Below are 22418 nucleotides of genomic sequence, written 5' to 3' on the forward strand. Positions count from 1 at the left end.
AGCAGTGCAACATTTCTCTGGGCAGAGCACATACAAGTGGTAATTTAAAGAGACAATGCAGAGGTGCCCTCTCCCCTAGTCCTCTGAGATGTGGGGTCACAGACACAATCCATGTTACTGAAGAGTTTAAAACACAATAAAATAAATATATCCTTTGAGAAAGTAAACTTTGAGAGGATTATAAACACATTCCTCCTTTTCGTAACCCATAGACCATTTCCCGCACAAAAATAGCTGAATCCCTTTCATGATCTTTCCATTACTAACAGCAAGTAAACAGAATGAACATAGCAGCACCTAGAAATCTGTCTTCAGGGTTATGACTTCCCAAATTTTGAATCAGAAAGGCATTCTGGAGTTTCTGAGTTGTTGCTGAGAGTCCAACAAAACACACAAACTTTAGGGGAGAATCTGGTGCATAAGTTACCCTGGGGAGTCAAAGATGTTCCAGAACAAGAACATTGCCTTTTGAATGGAAATATCAGTTCAAGGGAGCTGCCCTTCCTAATGGTCTCCGAGTGAGGAAGACCAAGCACATCAAAGGGAATTGCTGCACAGACAGCCCCATTATTCACTCAGATTAGTTTTAATACAATAAGAACATGTAAAATTCTTGGCACAGGCTGCATGCCCCCAATAAGTGTGGGAGCACAACTGAATCTTTGCCAAATCATGCAACTTGTCACTATGGATCTGGCAGGATTAGGATTAAGAAAATGCTCAACTGCTAAACTTGGTGGGAATGTCTTCTGATGTGTGTGTACGGACGGGGGATGCAGGTGAGGATCAGTGAGGACACAGGTTGCCAAGGCCCCTCCCAGCCTACCTTGTCTACCCCACCTGCTCTGTTGATATAGACCTCCTGTTTCATCTGCCACAACAAAACCTCTAGTCTACCACCTTGTGTTTGACTCTTGTTGCTGCGAAGATCAAGTAAGAACATTCCACCCCTCCTTTCCTCCTGAACACAACCCTCCCACCTAGATAGAATGAATGGAGGAGTTACTGGAAGGTTCTGGAAGGTAAATAGTAGAAGGTAGATTGGGAAAGAAAACTGAATTTACATTTTTTTAACCCTCTGGTGTTCCCAGAAGCAACATATCCTGAAACCCACAAGCGGGCACTGGTGAGGGGACAGAAGGTGTCCTCTAGTTTGGGAGTGAGGAATGGGAACTCCTAAAACTCAAGTAAAGCATGGAAATCCCCATTTTTTTCTTCTCCCCTTTCTCCGATCCTCCAACTCTCAAAAGCCACTGGGAGCCATGAATCTAAAAGAGAAGAAGCTTCCTCACTGATCAGTGGAGCTGTGATGCCAAGAGGGTGGGGACAGGTGAACCCCATTTTGTTTAATATTTTCCCCTCTCTGTCTTCTTGGCCATCTGGCCCAAGACACAGGTGCGGTTATGGAACCGTATGGCAGAGTGCTGTAACTAAGGCCCTAGAACTCTGGCTGGAGGACAGAAAATGGAGTTCTAGAGAAGTACCAAAAAGTACCTGGAAGATCATGGACAGGGAGAACTTGAGAAAACAAACCCATGAGGTTTTCATGAATTCCTGGACTCCCCACCCCCCACCCCTGAGCTGTACACGTATAGGTTTGGTCCTAATTAGTATACCAAAGGCTCTGAGGACTGACTGAATAGATTGTACCCAGGTCACAGACAGAGTAATGTAGCTGAATAGGACTGAACTGCCATTAGAACCACAGCCCAACAAGTACAAAATATACATCCTTGTAGAAAGCACATGGAATCTTCACAAAGTTAGACCACAGGCTCACCTCTTAACAAAGTTTGACAAATTTAAAATAATTTAAATCACACCAATTATGTTACTAGGCCATAATGCAATTAAACTAGAATAAGTAAAGAAAGACAACAAATCTGTTACACAATACACTTTTAAATAATTCAGTGGTCAAAGAGAAGTTCTTAAGGGAAATTAGAAAATATTTTAAACAGAATGAAAATATAAATCCAACATATCGAAATTTGTTGTATGCACCTAATCGGTGCTTAGAGGGAAATTTATAGCCTTTAAATGAATGAGTTCTCAAATCAATAATATAAGTCCCCACCTGAATAAAGTAGAGAAATTAGAGCAAAATAAACCCAAGGCAAGCAGAAGGAAGGAAACACTAAAGGTAAGACCAGAAATCAATGAAACTGAGAACTAAAATCAATAACCAACAAAACCAAAATTGGTTCTTTTAAAAGATCAACAAAATTGATAAAACTTTAGCAAGTCTGACAAAGTAAAAAGAGAAAGACACTAACCTGCTGAATTTGGAAAGAATGAGGGAATATCACTAATGATCCCCAGAGACATTAATAAGTTATAAAAGGAATATTACTAACAATGCTATGCACATAAATTCAACAACTTAGATGAAATGAAAAATTTCTCAAAAAGAAGCTACCCAAATTCACTTATTTCTACTTTCTATAGCTATTAAATAAATTGAATTTATCATTAATAGCCTTCTGAAAAGGACATTTTTGGTTGCAGATTGATTCACTTGTGAATTCTCCAAACATTTAAAGAAGAACTATCTCTAGTTCTGCAAAATCTCTTCTAGAACATAGAAGAGGCTAATGCTTCCCCGGGTGTTCTATGAGACTAGCATTCCTCCAAGGCTAGACAAAGACAGTAGTATATAAAAAGAAAAACTATATTCCAATAATCTCTATGGCCACAGATGCAAAAATCCTCAATATAATATTGCCAAATTGAATGAGCAAAATAAAAAAGTTCAATACACTAAGAGTTCATCTCTGGAATGGAAGGCTGGCTCAATACTCAAATATCATTCAAGGTAACCCACAATATTAATTAATTAACATTAATTAAAGAAGAAAAACCCCTACATGATCATATTAATTGATGTAGAAAATTTATTTGATAAAATTCAACATTAATTAATGATAGAAACTCTTAACAAAAGGAAGAGAAGGAAACTTCCTCAACCTGATAAAAGATATCTACTAAAAACCTGCATTAACGTCATATTAATGAAAGATTTCTGACTAAGTTTGGTAACCAAGAGAGGATGTTCTCTCTTACCATGCCAATTCAACATTGTACTAGAAGTCCCAACTAGTGCAGTAGGTCAAGAAAAACAAAGGCATACAGGTTGGAAAGGCAGAAAGAAAACTATCCCTACTCATAGATGATATGAATGCCTATGAAGAAAATCTGAAGGAATCTACCAAAAAAATCTCATAGATTTAATAAATGAGTGTAGTAATATCAGAGGATACAAAGCCAACACAAAAATCAGTCACATTTCTATAATAGCCATGTACAACTGCAAACCCAAATTAAAACACACACACACACACACACACACACACACACACTATCATTTACAGTAGCTCCAAATGGACTACTCAGATATGATTTTTTTTAAGATTTAATTTATTTTAGAGAGAGAGAGCGAGAGAGAGTGAGCACACACATGAGCAGGGGGAGGGGCAGAGAGAGAGGGAGGGGAGAAAGAGAATCTCAAGCAGGCTTCCTGCCCAGCGTGGAGCCTGACTTGGGACTCAGTCCCATGACCATGACATCATGACCTGAGCCAAAATCAAGAGTCAGATACTTAATTGACTGAGCCACCCAGGTGATCCGCAGGTATAATTTTAATAAAACACATAGAGGACCTATACGCTGAAAACTATAAAATGCTGATGAAACAAATAAAAAAACATCTAAATAAGTGGAGACACATACTGTATCACTCCAACACATGGAAAAAGATGTGTTAGAAGACTCACCATTGTAAAGATTTTAATCTTCCCCAAATTCATATATAGATTTAATGTAATACTAATCACAATCCCAGCAGGATATTTTTCAGGTACAGATAAGCTGATTCTACAAATTTACATAAGAAAGCAAAAACAAACAAACAAAAACAACCCCAAACTAGAAATACTAAAAAAGAAGAAAGTTGGAGGAATGATGCTACTCTATTTTAAGACTTATTATAAAATGACACTGATCAGCAGGGTGATATTGTCAAAAGATGGACACATATTTCAATGGAAAATAACAGAGAATGCAGAAAAAAATACCTGCAAAAATAATACCAATTAATTTTTGATAAAGGTTAAAGGATTTCAATGATGAAAGAATAGATTTTTCAAGAAATGATATTGGAAAATTAGACATCTATATGCAAATAAATGAACCACTCATCTGTTCCCCATCATGACAATTTTGCTTTTTGGATAATGTCATATAAATGGAATCATATGGGGTGCCTGGGTGGCTCAGTCAGTGAAGCATCTGCTTTCGGCTCAGATCGTGATCCCCGGGGTTCTGGGATCGAGCCCCACGTTGGGCTCCCTGCTCAGTGGGAGCCTGCTTCTTCCTCTGCCTATTACCCCTCCCCCCACTCATGCTCTCTCTCTCTCAAATAAATAAAATCTTTAAAAAATTTCTAAGAATCTGTAAAGCTGTATTTGAAAGTGGTTGTACCATTTTCTATTGCCACCAACAGTGTATGAGAGTTCCATTTGCTCTGCATTTTCACCAGCACTTGGTATTGTCAATACATTTTCTTTTCAACCTTCTAATACATGTGTAATGGGCTTTTCATTTCCCTGATGGGGTTTGCATTATATTCTTAAAACTGAGAGGATCCTGGTTTACTCCTTGCCTCCCCAAATTGTAGTGGTTGTGTTGAAAATTGCTTGGTAATAATTCATCGTAAATGCATTTAAGATAATTCCTCTCAATAATTCATTATTGATCTAATGTTTACAAAGGTTTTCAAAATTTGAGAGGTGAGTAAAGGGAGATTCAGGGAGGCTGAATTGGAAAATGCCTTTCTGTACATTCACAGAGCAAGACAACTGATGGTGGAGGTTTAGTCTTTTGTTAGCAAGGGCTGGGATTCAAATGGTATTCCCCTGAAATACAACTGGAATTGGACTAGAAAACAGAGTCATTATTCCATTACCCACAGAACTAAAGGTGAGAAGGCAGCAAGAATCCAATCCTCCATAACAATGGAGACAGACTTCTGAGCTAAGGGACAGGGAAAAAAGCAGGGGACCTGAGAGACAGAAGATCTGAATTTGAACTATGGCTCTGTCATTCAGTACCCTGGACAAGTCCTTTTCCATCCTGAATCCAAGTTTCCTCATATGATAGATGAAGATTATAATCTTTATGTCACAGGTTACCGTGATGGCAGAATGAGACTGTGTATGTAAAAATGCACAGCACATGGAAGGCAATTAGTAGATGTTAAACTAATGAGTAAATCTTTTTCAGAGCTTGTAAAGATGAAGAAGTTGAACATACTTTGTCTTTGGGTTTCATATAATTGTTTCTTATTTCAAATTAGCCAACCTGAACCGAATGCCAGGAATTGGATGTCTTTCTGTCTAACCTTTTCTCTGATGACATCATTCAACTCATGAATTTAGAGTTTTATACCTAGCGAAACTACCCACCAAGGGTGAGGTAGAATAAAGGCAGATTCAGATATGTCAGGACTCAAAAGTTCTAACTGCAGTACACACTTTCTTCAGAAGATACTGAGGCTCTAGGAAACCCCAGGGCTGGAATTAAGACATGTCTGGGTCTGTATTCTAGCCCCACCCGTTACAAACTGGAGGCAAGTCAATCTCTCTGAGCATTCGTTGCCTAATTTATAAAGTGGGGATAATGTGTGCAAGGCACGTAGGTGCTCAGCAGACATTCATTTCTTCCTTTCTCTCCTCCTCAGCTATGCTCAGCACAATCAATGAGCCATTTTTGTGCACCATTTCCACAGAACTAGGCTCTGGAGGTCAGGCCACAGAGTATAAAATGTAGTATCCTTAGTGTAAAAACTAACAGAAGGGATTTGCTCCACAATCGGAGAGACTCCTAAAAGCCCCAAAGCCCTCAAGACCCAAGGAAATTAATTGCTAAGGGTGGAATACCAGGCATGGAGATGAGTCAGTGGGAAGTGTGGGAGAAGGAACACATTTCAGATGTCTGGGATGGGCCTTTACCACACACCCTATAGGCAGCAGGCATGCCAACTTGCAGAAGAAGTGTGACAATGTCTTAATAAATGTTATTTTTACTGTTGTAAAAGTACCCCTTTCCAAACACCTTCAAATTTGTGATTTTACCACTCCATACTCCATACCAGTAACATCTGAGTATGTAGCAGACTGCTTCAATGGCTACAGATCCTTCCACTCCTGTGTATTTGTCCCTTTGCAATGTGACTTTGCCCCTCCTTCCATCAAGGGTAGAGTCTAGCTCTCTGCCTTGAGGTTGGCTTGACCATGTGATTTGTTTTGGCCAATGGGACATTAGTAAAGGGATGCAATCAGAGGCTTGAGAAGCCCCAGCAAATCAGGGGCTGTCCTCTCTTCCAGCGCTGAGACTGTATTGTAAGGAGCCTGGACCTCCTCAAAGATAAAAATCCATGTGGACAGAGGCCCAGGGAGAGCTAGTTCTCAGCCTCAGAACTGTGATATGAGACTATCTTGGACTATCTATCCCCACCTGAGACCAACTGCCAGATGACTGCAACTCCTCAAGTGGCACCACGCAATTCCAGTGACCTCCAGAACATGAGCAAACCCGGTGGATGCTGCCTGGCAGGGAGGTTACTACCAAATGCATTTTACGGATGAGCAAAACTGAGGCTCAGAGAGCTAGTGAGACATGCCCAACATCACATGCCCAGCTTGGGACTATAACACAGGGCATTTAAGTCTGGGTCTCTGGTCAGGGTCCACCAGGCAAGGCCCTCTTACTTGCTCTCCATTCACGGTTGCCCTGAAACTAAATGAAGTGCCCAGAGGCCTTCACTAACTAATTGCTGTCAGAGATTTTTTTTTTTTTATCACTTTCGGAACAAGTAACTAGGTTCTTCTGATTGCACACCCTCTTTTCCCAGAGTGTGTAGGGCCTGGGGCTGCACAGGCAAGCAGAGGATGAGCAACCAGACTTAGGGTGGAGGTGTTTCCTTATTTCCTCCCTGTCTTCCTGCTGGGGAGCATTCCTCTCCCCCTGCTCCCCACATGGGCTCGAGCACCTGCAGGATGGCAAGGATGGTGATGGTCAGACAGGGCTATCAAAACCCCAGCAGCAGCCCTTCTGAAGGGATGCATTTCACATGTGGTATCTCAGCGGGTCTCTGGAAAAGCAGTAGCAGTGGCAGCACCAGCACAGAACACCCTATTTCTCTTATTTTGTCCATGGGGAAATGGGTACATTTTGATTTGCAAGCATCAGAGGGAAATTGTTCTGCACTTGTGCCCTGCTCAGAAGCACCTGCCTCTGCCTGGATCTCCGCTCTTCACTGTGCTTGCCACGTCGATGTCTGTGGGTGCTGTTGTCTGTCTTTCTTGTGTATCTGGAGTACAACAGGAAGCCCATACCCACCTTGCCTTCCTGGGGGCTTCCAGGGTGCCCTGCTCTGTGATCATGTACTTTGGGGCATCAGCCCTAAGCAGCTTGTCCTAAACAGCAAGTGGTACCCTGCCCTGCCTGGATGCCAACCTGGTGTACACCCATTTCCTTCGGCGAGCAGTGGACATGCATCTCTGCCTCCAGGGTTTCTTGCCGGGATTCTGCCAGTGAGCCTGGGGGCCAGCCGCTGTGAGTTGTAGAGGAAGAAGAAAGAAAGAGGGCCAAGCTCATCCTTGAGTCTGCCCTTTCAACCTCTCCAGATACTTAACCTCGTAGTGTCTGGGAAAGTAATGGGTTTAAAAAATGACACCAGGCCAGTGTCCATGCCAGGGAGCAGCAGAATGGGGTCTGTCCCCACCTGTGCCAGTACCAGGGGCCAGGAGCTGGGCAGGGAGCAGGACAGAGGGAAGGGCCAGTGCTGCCGGAGCTGCTACACTCATCCCTCATCTCTGGGAACCAGGTTTCCAAATGAGCCAGGTGTGGGAGGGAACACAAAGAAAGCCACGTTAGTCTTCGTTACCATCATACTTGCAAACTCATTCTCTCTTGACTAGCTCTCTCCTATCCCCAGGATGAAATCTGGAAAACCTGTGTGTCACTTCTCTTCTGTTCCGAGGGCTACCAGGCCCCAGCCATGCCTCTGTTTCTCATGTCCCTGCCTCCTCACTCTCTGGCTGCTGTCTGTGGCTCCCCACGGGGTTGGCACAAAGTCCTTCTTGACTCTTCTTTTGGGTGCCCACTGGGCTTGGCGGAGGTCCAAATGCTGACCCCGTTTCTATGGAAGTGCTTTTGGGGGTCTTTAGACCTTCCCACAGCTGTCTCTGCCCTCAGTTCCCTGGACAGAGGTGGTGGCACCCCAAGCTGGTGGCTTGTGACCACGCTTCTGGCCTGGCTTCTGGGGTTTATCCTTGTTGTCGGCAGAGTCCTCCTCCTGAAGACAGTCCATCTCAGGCCTCGTCCCAGGGTTCACTCCTGGTCCTCGGGAAGCATGCATTGCCCCTAGGACCCCATAACCCCCCATGGCTCTGAGGACCTGGGAGCTGGCCAGCCTCAGCCTTCGGAGCCTTGGGGCAGACATCAGGTACCGGTCTCTAAGGCCCTCAAGCCCCAGGGATGCCTCATATCTCTCAGCAAAATGTGAGGAGGGAAACCTCTTCCCTTTGCCCAGGGAAGACAGAGGCAAAATGCAGAGGTACTGATAACTCACTGAAAAAATGTCTCTCTTTTGGATTTCTGAACCCCAAGGGAAGGTGGGACCCCCATGGCAGGTGAGCCCTTCCTGAAGGGAAGAAACATACTGGTATTCTCTGCTAGCTTGACTGTATGAGAGCGATCCAGAACGAAGGGAAATGTACAAAGACTAAATGCTGGTGTCTCATGCATAGCACACACACGTTTACAAAAGTAACATGTCAGAACCAAAATGGCCTTGTTTCTAGCAGCTCCTTGCCTCCTTTTGGGATTTACCTGCTGCTCTGGGATCCAGGTGACCAATCAGAGCCCAAACACGGCCCTGTGGGCTACAGACATCAGGACAGACAACTCTGAGCTCTGGCCTGGGAGGGGGCATGGGGGCAGGATTTGAGCTCTTGGAACCATGAAAAATTCAGGAGAAACTAGCCATGAGGACTTGGACACCATCTTGAAGAGCATATCCTTGTTGTGGTCTGTGCAAATGGATAGCAAATGCAGGTATTCCCAAGGTCCTGGCAGGTGTCAGAGTCCCCACCTGCATTGAGTGTTCCACCCCTTTCCAACACCTTCCCTGATGGAAGAGATGCTGGTAGCTCATGTGATGCTTGTCTGCTCCTCAAACCTTCTGGTCCAAGTTGTAGTGGAGGGGACTAAAAAAAACCCCAAGGGATCCTGAGAGGAGGCAGGACATTTGGAGGTGTGTGATCACTGCAGTTGGGGTGGCAGGGCTCAGCAACACCAGAGCACTCTTCTTGTGAGCTGGGGAAAGTGAGTAGCTGCGCCAATGCCTTCTGTCTCTCCCCCATTTCCCCAAAGCTTAAGGGAACAACAGAGAACAACAGAGCTGCTGCCCATCACCAAGGAGGCCTCTCTGCAGTGGTCCTGCCCCGACCGAGTTGGCGAACCTGGGTCCCATGGGAGGGAGACACCAGACGCCCCACTCCTTCCACCCCCACTCAGCTCTGGGCCCTCCTGGGTTCCAGGGAGCAGGAGCGGAAGCTGAGGCCTGATCAGCTGTGTGACCATGGGCCAAGTGCCTCCTGGATGGGAGGACTCAGGGGACACAGTACATGGTGATGGCCACGTATTATTATTATTTTACCCCCCACCCCCTCACCCCCAAAGACACACTGGGCTAGAGTCAATCCACGTGCATCGACGGAGTGTCTTCCCCGTGAAGGGTGGCAGAGAGGCAACGATGAAAGGGATGCTAAGGAATTCTTCAGACACATCTCAGGCATGACTCAGCATGGAAAAGCAGAGTGTGGAGTTTTCAGGAATGGACTGAGTCTTCAGAATATGCCATTGTTGTCCCCATGCCCTAAATAAGATAGACTTTGGTGCAGACATGTGACACTGTTAAAATAAAGTGACAAAGCCACCCTGTGGGAATCGTGTTGATGGGTTTCCATACCAGAGGGCTCCTCTTTGAGGGTCCTTGATATAGTGCCCAGCCTGGGAAGCCCCCACACCTGGCTGCTGGTGGCTGAGGACCCCCAAGGTGGAGTTATGGGGCCAGGACATACTGCCAACATGGGCTCTCCACTGGGGTCTGATCCCTTCTGGGAACTTCTGTGTCAATGCTTGGGCTTTCTTATGTTTGCCTGAGACTTTTTCTACGGGTGACAACTTGGCTCTCGGCTTCCCTAAGTATGAACGAAGGCACACATGTGCCTTTCAACTGCTAGGGCTACAGGTTTGGTGGCTGCCTTGTTGGGCCACACGCTTTATTCTCATGCTGGGACATTTCAGTTGTGTCTGCAGGAACAAGCCACTCCCTGCAGGTGGACAGGAAGGCGCAGGGCACCTGTGGCGCTCACCTGGGAGCCGCTGCACTCACTTAATGACCTTTTGCTCTCAGCGTGACTTCTTGAAGCCAGAAATTAAATGGATACTTGGAAAAAGTATCCAAACCTGGCAGCTTGAGGCTTCTGAGCCTGGTGAGTGCAACAGCAGCGTGCAGGGCCTACCATGTCGCATGCCCCCTACAAAGGCTGACCGTCCAGCGAGTCCCCTTCCCACAGCAGCCTGCAATGGGGGAGGGGCGGCACTTGCAACCTCCGTCCCTCTACCTGCAAAACGCACGTGCAAGCTGTGTAAAATTTCCCCCAAATATCTGGCGGGGGTCCAGCCATGCCCCACAACTCTGCCCTGTGTCCCTGAGGAGAATCTAATGTCTGAAGGCGGGAACCTTTGTATCTCCTGTGCTGGGTGGCCAGGAGCTTAAGGTGAGCACCGGGGACGGTGAGGGGCCGCACTTACCCCCCGCCTGTGCCACCGTTCTTGCTGAAGTGCGTGCGTGGCTCGCTGGACGCCAATTTCAGCAGCTCCGTCCACTCCCGCTCCCATTCCTCCTCGGTGTACAGCAGCCCTGACTGGCACAATGGAAGCCGGCTCAGCGGGTGGTGGCCGGGCCTCCTTGCCCACCCCGTGCAGGTGAGCCTGGCAGCCCTGCCGGACCCCCGACCCCCCAGCTCAGTGCAAGCCCGACCAGCACCCAGGCTGGGCACACCTGCTAGTAGCCGCTGACTCTCCCCGTTTGCTCTCAACAACATTTCTTCAGAACCCCCAAATCTCCAATTTCAATGCTGTGGGGAGGGGTCCACCCAGCAGCAAGGGTCCTGACAGGGGGGTGTGAATGACCAGACGCTAATCTGCATACACCAAACTCGGCGCTGAGCACTGAGAAGTTTAAAGAGATGACGGGCCAACTTCAATCAGAAAGCAGGCAGATCCTTGTAGGACAGCAAAGTGATAACGTCCCCCATCATCAGGATGGCGGGATTCTCTTTGGACTGAGGACATACACAGGAGCGGGGCTGCAGGCTGTGCCAAAACCACCTTGCGGCTACACCCGGCCTTCAAGTCACCACCAGTTAGTGACCACACATAGGGGACTGTATAATTTGTCCTCAAGCCAGGACGCCTTTTGACAGGGAAGGTGGTTGGTTTTCATAATTATGCAAGGGCAGGCGGTGTGAGTAGACATATAGTCACTGTGTGCCAGGGGCTGAGCTTTTGTAATGGGCACCTCTTCAGTTGGTTTAAATGAGGGAGGCTTTCCTAGTCCCAGCAGCCATTGCTGTCAGATCTCACAAGACGGACTTGGCCTTGGAGCCCAGCTCTGGACTCCAGCCGTGGCCCATGGCTGCGCTTGGTATGGGTCTCGGGCTCTGGACACACCAGCGGGTACCAACCTCCTTGTTCTGCTGCGTCTGCTGCCACCTCCACCTCCGCTTTAGGGCTTCTCTTTCCGCTCCTGTCCTCATCATTGTATAGAGAGCTTTCCGCAACACCAGGTCCCGGTCGTGAAAGCCCCACATTCCTGCAGCAGGAGGCCCATGAGGAGCACAGGAGAGAGACAGGACATGAGGAGGGGACAAGCCAGGAGGCCACTAAAACCGCCAGACTTACCGGGCCCGGCCTCCCGCATCTGCACACACAAAGATGACGCATCAGTCAGCCATTCAGTTCTCACGGTTAGCTAGCCATTCCCTTCTGTTCTCTTTCCCCATTTCCCATTGAAGCAAGCTGCTGAATGAAGGAGTATGCCCCTTGCTCAGAGAAACCACAGTGGGCAAGATCACATGCTGCATCTCTCTGGGACCCTTGGCCAGCTACTTTCAATCTCTCAGATTTGCTTTGAGGGACCTAATGCTCACTGTCCAGCTCTTGTATTTGAGTGAGAGAGTCTCTGTGGATAAGCTGGTGACGTGTCCTCACATAGGGCCTCAAGCCAGGATGGTAATCAGACCCTGGCTTCATCTAGGCTTCACCTAGACATCTGATGTCTCAGCCCTAAGGCATCTCGACTTCCTCAGACACAGAGCATCAGTGGGAACCCCTGTAAACATCTGGACCCAAGGGAAAGTACCTGTTTTGGGGGGAGGTCTTTCTCCCTTACCCCTTCCCCAGCCTGTGCGGAGTGTTGAGGGGTTATAAGGGACACCAGCCATCTCTGAGTACATTCGTGGGACAGCTCAGATGTGGTCAAGAGACCCAACAAATGGAAGAAATAGGAATGAGAAGTGCAGGTCTGGCTATGGGGAAAGAACGGGGGAATCCATCCATCCATCCATCCATCCATCCATCCATCCATCCATCCATTTAATTAAATGGCATTAATTCCACTTAATTAATTCTAAAATTTCATAATAGGGGTGAGACACCATTCTCGGTTTTGGGAATACCCACAGCAGCAATCAGGACAGACTGAGTTCCTAAAATCTCACAGAGCGCACACTGAGGGAAGGGGAAGCAGCCACCAAAGTAGCACATGACATAGCTGTCAGGGGTAGAGCACCATACGGAGAGATAAAGCAGGACAGGGCGCTGGGTGGCAGTGCTCATGGCATGAATGGAGACAACAGGGTCTAGACTTGAGAGGGTGAAGGAGGGAGCTGAGTTGCCAGCCCAGGCAGAGGGGAAGGCCAGGGGTCAGCCCCAAGGGGCGCCCACGAGTCATACTAGAGAAACAGCAAGTAGGAAATGTGGCTGGAGGGAGGATCCAGGCGACAAGGTGGAGAGCGAAAAGGTGGACTTTTAAATGAGTTGGGAGCCTCTGGAGAGCTTTTAAAAGATGAGTGACCTGCACTGACCTAATCTTTAAAGACTCAGTCTGGCCACGCATCCTTTCGTGCAAAGATATGCAATAACCAGGGGCTGCTATGGGCTTTCCATCAAGTGAGGCTTTTGTCTTTTTTTACAACATAGATGAGGGAAGTGGCCATTCATGCTCCTTTTATTAACAGGCCAAGCTGATCTTACTCATCCCTCAGCCCTGCCTGCAGTGGCCTCTCGGGACTCTCCCAGGCACGGTAAGTCCAGCCTCAGTTCCCCTGGCTCCATGTTTGGGTCTCTCTTGCAGGAAGGGTCTCCTTGACCCATAAATGTTTGCATACAAGCCTGGCTCTACGATTACTGTCATTTCTGTGGGTGTCCCACAGCCCTAGGTCAAGAAGCATTGCTGGTCAGTGTGTTGCATGGCTCCTTTGATCGGTCAGGTCAAACAGCTAAACCCCATGAAAGGAAAACAAAGTCCCAGGAGAAAAGAACCCACTGGCAATGAGCTCCAGACTCCACTATGGCCTCGCTGGAGCAAGGCTGGCCCACAGGATGCTTTCTCTTCTCAGGCAGACGGGAGCCCCACTACACTCACTGGGAAAATGCCTGTCCTCAGACCAGACCATGGTGACATGCGGCCTGATTTTGGCTTTGCCCACCTGTAGTGGTGCACACTGCAGTTTCTGAAGGACAAAGGCATTTCCCTTTGTACGAGGCTGATGTGTGACACAGATGAGAGATTTCTTCTTTTATGTTCTTTCCAGGTTTTACACACCAACAAGGTGAAAATGTTCCACAATAGGGGACTACTTTATACATTATGATGAAATATGACACAACTACCAAAAACATGTTTTTGAAGAATAATAGCATGAGAAATTCACAATAGAATTTTAAGGGGAAAATGCTGGATTCCACACGGTGAACATTGTGCAATCATAATTTCACTGGAAGAGAAGGCAAAAGATAATATGCCAAAACATTAAAAGTGGCCATTCCTGGGTGGTGGGATTGTTGATGTTTATTTTCTTACCATGATGAATGTGAAACACTTTTGCAATGCCAACAAACAGAAATGTGTTCATTGTGAAATGGAAGGCAAGCAGGGAAGTGGGAGCCTTTGTGTTCCCCACCACCCATTGCCACGCCTGCAGAATGTGGAACGTTCCCCTTGCTCTGGGGCTCCATTCTCCCCCGAGGCTCTCAGGCCCCCTCCCAGACCCCATGCATTTCCCTCTGTGGGCTTTAGTCTCACCTCTGTCCACCTCTTGCTGAACAGGCCTCACTACAGGGCTGCAGAGAGGTTTGGGGTCCGGCCCTTGCTCTGGGTCCCAGCATCAACCATGTTTACCTGGGGAGGTGAGTTTGACCAACAAGGAATATTCTTGGTCAAACTCGCCAACTAAGAATACTCTTATCTTAGGGTCCCATCTGTGGAGAGAGACCCTTTATTCTAGGACTCATGAGGATAGCTGGCTCTGAGGCCTGGGTCCCTGGCACAAATCCAGTCCTGTCTGTCAAAACTGATTCGGCTATGTGTATAGAAGGATGGATCTAGAAGGAGTAATTGAGCTTCCAGAAAGTCTACCATGACCCCCATGACCTCTCAGTTATTCAAATAGTGCCAGAAATGCTTGTGCACCTGCTGGTATGGCTTTTTGCAGCCTGGAAGCTCACATCTCTGCGGAAGGTTGCTGACTTCCCTGCTGTATATTTGGACTATGCTGATTCGCCTGTGATTTACCCAAGTGATTTAGCCAACTATGTCTTTTTGTCAGTCCCCAGGTGATTCCCCTGTATCAACAATAAAAATCAACAATCCCACCACCCAGCAATGGCCACTTTTTAACGTTTGAGCATATTATCTTTTGCCTATCCTTCCAGTGAAATTATGATCTCACTATGTTCACAGTGTGGAATTCAGCTTTTTCTTCCTAAAATTCTACTCAACCTATGTCTTTTTCTCAGTACTCAAGTGATTCCCCTATGATTTACCCAAGTGACTGACTCAAAAACTATGTCTTTTTATCAGTCCAAGTGCATGGACTGCTATCAATGTGGTGGCCCCACACCATCCAACCTAAGGTACTGTTCCCCAAACTTCCTGTTCAAGTCCAACCAAGCTCAGCCCTGCTTCTAAAGATCCTGTTAATTCCTGCCTTCCTTCCATGGAGTCTCCCTACCTGGAATGTCTTCTTTTAAAGTCTTTTGAGTCCTTCAGATCTCACCTCCTCCAGGAAGTCCTCTACACTATAATCTCTAATTCCCATCCCTGCCGCTCATGATTAGGCCCCTTCTATTAGATCAGGTCTTTTCTCATGTGTGCTCTGTGTCCCCACCAAGCCTGTCAGCTGCTTGACCTGAAGGGCTAGATTGTTGGCTATATCCCCTGGGGACTCTTCCAGATGAGTGATGTGCATGGCTCTACTTAGCATATGTCTGCCCTTTAACTCATTATGAGCAGAACTGGCCTGGGGCGCTGCCACCCTGTCTCTGCTGCAGAGCTTACCCAGAGAGGCTGCGTGTAAAAGGCAGTTCCCGTCCCCTGTAGTGGCCAAAGGAAGAAGCCGTTTACAGCTCGTGCACACAGTGGACCACCAGTTCAGGCGACCTGGAACAGAAACTCACTTTAGAAGAGAATCTGAGAATAGATCATTATTAAGTGTTTCCTACGTAAGCATAAACAGCAGCAGATGATTTTTGAGAGGTTCTAGAGAACTTCAGTGGGAAGGTAGAGCATTATGGCTACTTTTAAATAAAATATAGATTTTTTTCTCTTCTAAAATAAGAAATGACCAAATCCTCCCATTAATTAGCAAGAGGATTAAGAAACCTAAGGGTGAAGGCTTTTCTCCTTGAATCTGGGACCATTTTACACAAAAAATAAAGTTTATCTTTGTGCAATCTCCTTGAACACGGTTTCCCCTTCTGGAAGTTATTTTTTTGTTTTGCATCATCCTTTTTTGATGCATACACACCTCCGAAAGTATGGTTTATGTTTAATTTAACAGATCAAAATCACTATAGCTACTTCGATATAGGCCTGTTAAATCTCATTAACACATCTTGAGACTTCTGCTTCCAGGAAGAGGGAGTAGACATACTTTCCCCTATTCTTTCTACTAAGTACAACTAAAAATCCTGGATATCACGTATAAAATAACACAGGAAGACTGAAAAGTGGAGAGAAGAGGCAGACTGACCAAGAAACTTGGGATCTGAGAAACAGCATGGTAGTCGGCTCCCTGGAATTTCTTTTTTGCCCCCAAATCCTAGACCAGGTACTGCAGAAGTTGGCAACCTGGAGACACCAATGGGGGTAGACAAAGGAATCATGCTCTCTCTAGACAGGATATCAGGAAAGGGGCAGCTTAGGAAGATAGACAATAACTGCTCTATTTCAGTGAAATGCCACAGGAGAAATTGTAGCTCATTATAAAACCTGCTGGCAGAGGTCAAGTGGGGAGCCACAACTTCCAGCCTTACCGGGCAGTAATGAGTCACTCACCACCCGCTCCCCCAGTGCCAGATGGTGTCAGAGAAAGCTGAGCACACAGCCGGTACTTCAACCCTGCTGGGTGGTAAGCTGGACTCCACCCCCTACCAACTGAGAACATATGGGGAGCCTGGCCTTTCCCACCCATCTGGTGGTAAGAAGGTCCCATGCTCCCTCCCAGCAGTACCAAGAGGCCCATTCCTCCACAGGTGTCCAACAGAGCAGAGTGGAGAACCTGGGCCTCCACCCTTATCTGGCAGTTATTACCAATCTAGAATTCCAGACCTCAGATGAACAGAAAGGGAGAATCCACCGGACCTGCAGTAGAGAATACTAAAAGGATTCAGTAAAGAATACTTCAGGGTGCACGAAAGTAATAAAGGGGCTTGAAAGGGCAAGTACGTTGGTAAATGTAAATAAATATTGGCTGTTTATTTTTTTAAAGATTTTATTTATTTATTTTGACAGAGAGAGGGAACACAAGCAGGGGGAGAGGGAGAGGGGGAAGCAGGCTTCCTGCCGAGCAGGGAGCCCGAAGTGGGGCTCGATCCCAGGACCCTGGGATCATGACCTGAGCCGAAGGCAGACGCTTAACGACTGAGCCACCCAGGCGCTCCCAATATTGGCTGTTTAAAGCAATATCAGAAATACCTTCTTGAGGATTAAAGTATATGTAGAATTAAAACACATGACAGCAATAACACAAAACATGGGAATGTGTAATAAATGACATAAGTCCAAAGATCCTTACATTGACCAGGAAGTGGTAAAAGTGCCACCTTATGGTAAATTCCAATAGCTCGAAGGTACATTTTGGAAACTGTAGAGAGTAACCACTAAAGGAATAATAAAAGAATGTATAACTGACAAGCTAGTAGAGGGGAAACCAGAATAATAAACATTCTTAAATAATTCAAAAGAATAAGAGAGGAAAAAAGAGACACAATAACACACAAAAAATAAACAGCAAGATAACAGATTTAAACCAAAATATACCAGTATTTATGTTAAATGTGAGTGAACTAAATACTTTAATTAAAAGACAGATTGCCAGCCTTGCTTAAAACAAGTATAAGCTGCTGACAGAAGACACCATAAATATAATGACACAGAAATTTAAACAGTAACTAGGTAGAGAAAGATACATTGTTCAAAAACTAAGCAAAAACAAAGTCGGTGAAGTCCTATCGCCATCAGATGAAGGGGAACAGGGTAAAGAGGGATACTTCATAATGATAACACAGTAAAGTCAAATGGAATATAACCATTCCGTGTCACGTGGAATATTTTCCAAAATTGACCACATAATGGGCCATAAAAACGTGTCAACAAATTTCAAAGGATTTGAAATCATTTACACTATGTCCTCTGGTCATACTAAAAATAAGCTAGAAATCAATGAGATAACCAAGAAAAGTAGTCAGCTTGGGCTGCTATAACAAAACACCACAGATTGGGTAGCTCAAACGACAGACATTTATTTCTCACAGTTGTGGAGGCTGGAAGTCCCAGATTGAAGTGCTGGCTGATTTGGTTCCTGGTGAGAACTCTCTTCTAGGTTTGCAGGGGGCCACCTTCTTGCTGTGTCCTCATACGGTGGACAGTGAGCTCTGTTCTCTTCCTCCTCTTATAAGGACACTAATCCCATCCCGGGGCCCCATCCTCATGATTTTATCTAAACTTAATTACCTTTCAAAGGCCCTACCACCAAATACCATCACACTAAGGATCAGGGTGCCCCCATATGGACTTGGGGGGACACAAACATTCAATCCATAACAGTAACCTTAAGACAGTTTGTTCACTGAATGTGGCTGTCCTCAAAAGCGACCATCCCCTCTCAACTGCTTCCTAGGTAATGAGCAAGATGAACAGGACTAGGGGTTATATAGACCTGTTTTGAAAATTCAATTCCTCCCTGGCCATTTCTGACCATGTTGCTTCTTTCTTGTCTGTCATGGCATCCCCAGGCTGGCCTGTTTAGCACACTCTGTGGGTGGTGGTTTAACCAAAAGGGAAGCTAGGAGATTCAGACTTAGTTATGGTTCAGTTTTGTAAAAACGATTTTGTCCCTTTAGGGCTGACCTTCGTGGACGAGAGGTCAAATTGTGATTAGGAAGTGATTGAGAACAAAGGGTAAGTTACAGGCACTGTGATGACAATTTTGTGAGGGAAGACAGGAAGCAACAACCCACATGTGGGGAAGGAACATCTTAGACCCCAGAACGTATCAGGGAGGTGGTACACTGATCATGTTTTATTTCTCAGGACCACCCAGTAGGCTTCCACAAGAAGAGAAATGCTCTCGTGGGATCTCCCAACGGCCGCACATGCTTCAAATGTAACTGTATCCTCTCCTATGCTCCAGAAGTGCCAGGTTTTCTGCCAGCATCCATGAAACCACAAAAGGCAAGTTTATTAGCTTTCAAGCAGAGTAAAATTTTGGACATCTCACAGTTCGTGGCGCAAAACAGAGTTTTTCCAGAAGCCTCCCTCGTGAAATACAAAGTTTATCTGGATGATAATCTTGCCAGGTAGAGTATTCTTGGTTGTAGGTTTTTTTTTCCTTTCAGTGCTTTGAATATATCATTGCACTGTATGGTCTTTGTGACATAGATTTTTAATTTGGGGAATGGAATATAATAGCCACCTCTTGGGGCCTTTAACTCTTTGTGGAATTTCAGTCAAATGAGAATGTTTATAATAGATATTTTCAAGAAGTTGTGAAAACATTTAATTGAATTTTTTTTTTTTTTAAGAAAGAGAATTATACTAATAGGACTGGAAAGTTGGAGGGGCATTGCATTACTTACATTCCAACAAGCCATCTGTCATTATTAAGAATTAATCTTAACAAAGGGTGTTACTGCTTTCGGTAATCAATAATGAAATATGAAGGGCAAGAACTACAATATTGCTGGAAGTTAAGGCCCTCAAAAGTACATTTAGTTCAGAGTTGGAGAGTTACTGTCTAACAGATTACCACATTAACAAAGCTTAATATAATAAACCGTGTCAGTAATGTGTTTGAACTGGATAACGATCTGTTCTACAGTGGCTTTTTGGTTAAGATTCAGTAACTGCATTTTAATGATAAGTGGTTTTACTAATATAACATAACTGTATCCTTAATTCTAAATGAAAACATGTATTGAAATTAACACTACAAAATGGACAAGCCTCTATTATTGATGATGCTAATGCTTATGCTAACAAATTGGTGTATTCTGACCGCTTGCAAGTCATCTTATTAAAGCTAAATGAGAAAGGCAATTAAGGGCCTTAATTGACTGTGCCCCTGGATCACCGGTCAGAGACATAACTGGAAATAACATGCCATCACTTGGTAACTTCTTTTTTTCTAGGTTGTGAAATAGCAACCCGTCTCACCTGACTTTTTCCAAGGCCTTTTAATAAACCTCCAGGCTGGGAGATATTAAAACTGGGTTGCCACAAAATGGAAGAAAAATGACAAGATTCTTGCTTACATGGCATAAGAGAGTAGCTGTAACACCTGAAAGCCCAACACATTTAATGTTCAAGTGGGATGGCCCTATGCATCCTCTGAAGCTGTTCCAAGAGCCAGCGGGTGCAGGGGTATGAATAGAGAAACAGGGGAAGGAATATGCTAATGAGAAGGTGATCTGCATTAATGGGCGGACCCTGTGGTTTGCCCATTTAATAGCTTTCCCCGCCCATCCTTGCTCACAGAACCCTGCTGTGACAAATTCCTTCCCTGCATTCCATGCTCCTTGCCAGGGACCAGTGTTGCTGTGACCACATACTGTCCCTTGACCCGTGGGGCAGCTACTGGAAAAGTGTTGTTCATCCTTCAAAAGGGACATAGACAGGGCCTCTCCCTTGCTTCCCTGGATGCTGTGTGAGGATGTGTCACCAGGTGCATCTCTAGCCACATTGCACCCTGAATGGAGGCAGCACTGACCTGTTGAAGATAGACAGGCAGAAAATTGGGTGTACCTGGGTCCGTGAAGACACAGGGAGCTGCCAGCCCTGTCATGAGCGTCCCTGTCCCCAGACCTCCTGTTCTGTGCAGTAATGACGGATTCACAGCTGATGGTCCTGCTGGCTGGGTGTTAGTGTTTCCTGCTCCCTGCGGGGCTGACCATGAATCCCCCAGTTTCGTGTGGGGGTGCATATTCCCATTTTACAGACAAGGAAACAGGCTCAGGGAGTCATGGTGCACTGAATCTTAAAGGGGCCATCGCTCATCTAGGGCAAAATCAAATCCTGAGCAAAGCTGTTCTAACTTAGTCGGACGTGGCTGAGTTTGTTGGCAAGCCGGTTTCAACTTCTGTGAGCTGGTATGATTTCAAAAAATATATTCTTCCATAAGCAGTGGAGCTGAAGCTCAAGTTTGTTGGTCTGAAGTCATAGACCCAGTCTTTCTACTGTGCTTCCTTAGAGAAACAAGGGTTGCTCACTCTCCCTTTTCTGCTTTTGCTTGTTTCTCTCATTCTGTTTTTACTGTGAAAATTTTGAAGAGTGCTGAGGGCAGTACACCCATCACGCAGAACTAGGCCCCTTGCAGACCCTCCGTCATATTTGCTTTAGCTTGTTCCTTTTGATGGAAAAGGAGAAAAAACTAAAGATCAAGTTGAAGTTCGCTTGATGTGTCTCCCCAGTTTTCATTCTCATTCCTCCCTCCCCATCAGTACCACTACATGAATTTGGTGACCTTTACGTTATATAACATAAAAACAGGTAAATTCAAGGTTGAAAAATGTGTGTTGTGCATGAGGCTTCTTCCTCTGCCTCTGGTGTCCACCTCAAAACCATGTTATTTCCTTCTTTTTCATATTCCTTCCTCCCTCTTTCCCTTAGTTTCCTTTTTTTTTTAAGATTTTATTTATTTGAGAGAGAGAGAGAATGAGAGAGAGAAAGCACATGAGAGGGGGGAGGGTCAGAGGGAGAAGCAGACCCCCTGCTGAGCAGGGAGCCTGATGTGGGACTCGATCCCGGGACTCCAGGATCATGACCCGAGCCGAAGGCAGTCGCTTAAGTTTCATCCCCCTATGCTCCTGTCTTCCTCTGCGCAGCACCACTCTTTGGCATTGCCAGTGTTCAGGCAGAGTAGACTCCTCCCCTTTCTTTCCCCATAGGGCACACAGATCAGAGAGTCCACTGTTCTGACCTCTCCTTGACCCAGCCACTCTTCCAGGAACTGGACGAGTAAGCCAGCATCATATGGCCCCTAGGGAGAGGTAGTGGCGAATGAATCCCATTGGGGTCATGCAAGAATGGGATATGAGATAATAGGCTGGGACTCTTGAAAAAAATTATCATGGAAAGCAAAAGAAAAGATAGGGGGATGTTCTTTAAAAGAGGTAAAAAAAGAAAAGATATAACCAAATGCAATGCAGAAACTTTGGGTTTTGGAATGAAAAAAAAATTAAATGAGATTTTGGGGATAACTGGGAAAATGTGAATATGAGCTCTATATTAGGTAGCATATTGAGTAAATGTTATTTTTCTTAGGAGTGGTAATGTTCCGGTTTCATAGGAGAATTTTAAGATACACACTTGTAATACACATTCAAATGGTTCAGAAAAAAGTTATGTTTATATAAAAAAGGAGATAAAGCAAATGTGACCTAACTCTGAAAATTGGTGACTCTTGCTGCAAGGAATATAGGCACTAATCTTTCAACTTTCTTGTAGATCTAAAAATGTTAAAAACAAAAAGAATGCCACGTGGATTTGTTTCAGTTTTACACTTGTA

General features: G+C 45.5%; 1 protein-coding gene across 1 annotated transcript in view; it reads right to left on the reverse strand.

The window, feature by feature from the left end:
- The window catches only part of OTUD7A (OTU deubiquitinase 7A), a 382314-nt gene that overhangs the window by 45559 nt on the left and 314337 nt on the right, over positions 1 to 22418 (reverse strand). The window contains exons 7-9 of the mRNA XM_073882548.1: positions 15692 to 15793; positions 11817 to 11944; positions 10882 to 10994 (exon numbers count right to left, since the gene is read on the reverse strand). Of these exons, the coding sequence (XP_073738649.1) occupies positions 10882 to 10994; positions 11817 to 11944; positions 15692 to 15793 (343 nt within the window). The remainder of the gene's footprint in view (positions 1 to 10881; positions 10995 to 11816; positions 11945 to 15691; positions 15794 to 22418) is intronic.

Source organism: Callorhinus ursinus, unplaced genomic scaffold, assembly GCF_003265705.2.
Source record: "Callorhinus ursinus isolate GAN/ISIS: 27379988/994484 unplaced genomic scaffold, GSC_fseal_2.0 scaffold47, whole genome shotgun sequence".
NCBI classification, from domain to species: Eukaryota; Metazoa; Chordata; class Mammalia; order Carnivora; family Otariidae; genus Callorhinus; species Callorhinus ursinus.